The 2,665-nt window shown below is 33.5% G+C and overlaps 1 protein-coding gene across 1 annotated transcript in view; it reads left to right on the top strand.

Annotated features, from left to right (window-relative positions):
* Nucleotides 1–1,778: 1,778 nt before the first annotated feature.
* The window catches only part of LOC106769350 (anthocyanidin 3-O-glucosyltransferase 5-like), a 28,399-nt gene continuing 27,512 nt past the window's right edge, over nucleotides 1,779–2,665 (top strand). The window contains exon 1 of the mRNA XM_022783078.1: nucleotides 1,779–2,617. Within this exon, the coding sequence (XP_022638799.1) occupies nucleotides 2,129–2,617 (489 nt within the window). The 5' untranslated portion in view covers nucleotides 1,779–2,128. The remainder of the gene's footprint in view (nucleotides 2,618–2,665) is intronic.

Raw genomic sequence — 2,665 nt, 5'->3', positions numbered from 1 at the left:
CTATAGAGGCACACTGAAGTGAAATTATTGATTTTGAAATTTCAATGCGATTTATTTAATGGAACCCAATTTTTGACGAGGGTGGAGAGCGAAATTAGGGTTAGGATTTTTTACTTTACTTTAGTGAAAGCAAAATTGAGGTTCGTGGTTAACCAATCTTGTTCCCAATCTTGGTGGTTGATGAGCTATGTCTCCTTTCCAATCTTCTTCTTCTTGTTGCAATAGATGGGTTCTCCTTTATTTCTCCTGACAAGTTAAAGTTTTTACTAACCCAAGTTCGTGAACAATGTCCAAGTTTCCTCTTTTTCCTTGTTTGTTCTCTTCAATTGTAAAGTTAGAGTTGTATAATTGTCACATTCTTAGTTGAGTTTGTTTACGATTTTTTGGTCACTATGTGGTTTTTAGAATTTTCGTTTGTATGTTTGTGGTGATTGCGGTGGCGGCCTGAGGGTTTAGGTGTGGCGACGCTAGGGTTAGATTTTTAGAAAGAAAGTAGGGTTTCGATTTTTGGTTGGGTTGAAGGTTGAAGAAGATGATGACATGTTTTGTAATGAATGAAGGTTGTTCAATCTCGTCCTCATTTTTGTTAATTATTTTCGAATGTGGTCCCTATGATGATGATTGATCTAGTCCACGTCAGAACATAAATGACAATTCACTCTCTAAATGACACGTGGCACTATCAGTGCCACTTCACATTGTCATTGTCACGTGGCTCATTGTCAACTTGACACGTGGCAATTTTTTTAAATAAATAAAAAATTAAAAATAAAAATAAAAATAATTAAAAATATATTTAAAAAATTCAAAAAAATCACGAGCTGACACGTGTCACTTTTTTAACAGTGTTAGTATGGAACTAACGACAGTGACCTAATGGCTTCAATTTTTCAAAAATAGAGACCCAATTGAGAAATAGAAAAAATGAGAGATCTAATTGAAAAAATCACTAAAAATAGAGACTATTAGAATGATTAAACCTACATTTATTTACGTTGTCTGTGTCTGTAATAATGATTGTATAATATGTATGTAGATGTTACTAGAGTAATGATTGATGAAAGAAAAGTTGCAATAAGAGTTTATATAAAGTTTTATTTACTTTAGACAAAGAATTAAGGATTTTTATTATTAGATTTGGATCATTAATATTTCAAGTTGGAAAAGAAAAACTTTAATTACATGCATTTGGCGAATTTTTTTAATTTTTGTTACTCAAATTTGATTTGAGGTATTACAAAAATTAACTCTTTTTATAATAAAAACCAACTATAATAATATTACTAGATTTCATTTAAATTAATTACTTTTAATCTTATAAAAAAACGAATTAATAATATAAGTTTTAAACACTTACTTTTTTTTAAATGAAACTTAAATTTATTTAATAAATACAACAATATTTATACAATAAATAAAAAAGTATTGTATGATTTAAAATTTAATAAAATATAGAATACTATCTTTTTTTATTTTTTATTCTATTCCTTTTTGAAAAAATATAAAAACTTACATTTTTATAATTATTTTACTTTTGTTTTCTATATCAAATAAATACAAAAGATATTACTTACGTGATTGTCCTTCCAAGTCGAATTTTCCATATAACCTCATCCGCACAAATCTCCTCCACACAACTTATCTCCGTTTTCAATATGGTCCCCTTTCGTGGAAGAATGATATCGAACTTTATTGTTTTGAACTAAAGTCGAAAGAGGAAAACAAATATATTGAATCAGCCCACCAATAATAGTTCACTGACGTCATTTATATGGAAAAAGTCTCTTTAACAACCTTTTTTTTGACAACTTTTTGACAACGCGTAGCTTATGATTGGTCCGTTTCAAATATTTTTTTAAAATAAATTCAAACAAACGAATGAAATGGTGACACGTGTCCCATTGTCCAAAAAGTTATAAAAAAGTGTTGTTAAAATATCATTGTCCTAAATCTATCTATAACTCTACTTCACTACGTCTCATACCATGTTTTCTAATGCATTCCGTAAATGATATCACCAAAATTCATATAACTGTAACCCAGCAAATAGCTTCTACTACGCTTGCTTCATCATCTTCATATTGTAATTTTCCGATTCAGTTAAACAGTTTCTTCTCATAACAGCTTCATGGAGACGCCAAAACTCACCCACGTGGTTCTTGTTTCAAGTCCAGGTCTGGGCCATCTCATCCCTGTCATTGAGCTGGCCAAGCGCTTTGTCCTTCGCCACAACTTCAAAGTGACAGTTATCGCCGTGACTTCCCAAACTTCACCAGCCGAATCGCAGATCCTCAACTCAGTCCTCACACCGTCTCTCTGCCACCTCATTGATATTCCTTCACCAGACATCAATGCTCTCGTTGCCCAAAACGATGCCGTGGTCACTCGCCTGTGCGTCCTGATGAGTGAAGCCAAACTCGCCATCCGTTCAATTCTTTCCGAAATTACCCCTCGCCCTTCCGCAGTCATCGTTGATCTTTTCAGTACCGAGACCATACCCATAGCAAGAGAACTCAATATTCTCGGCTACGTCTACATTGCTTCACACGCTTCGATGCTCGCGTTGGTTCTCTATTCGCCGGTTCTGGATGAACTGGTAGAGGGACAATACGTGGACCAAACGGAACCGATCAAAATTCCAGGCTGCAAACCGGTTCGACCGGAG

The sequence above is a fragment of the Vigna radiata genome, chromosome 7 (genome assembly GCF_000741045.1).
Source record: "Vigna radiata var. radiata cultivar VC1973A chromosome 7, Vradiata_ver6, whole genome shotgun sequence".
NCBI classification, from domain to species: domain Eukaryota; kingdom Viridiplantae; phylum Streptophyta; class Magnoliopsida; order Fabales; family Fabaceae; genus Vigna; species Vigna radiata.
Note: the sequence above shows the minus strand (reverse complement) of the source record. Positions and strands in the feature narration are given on the sequence as shown.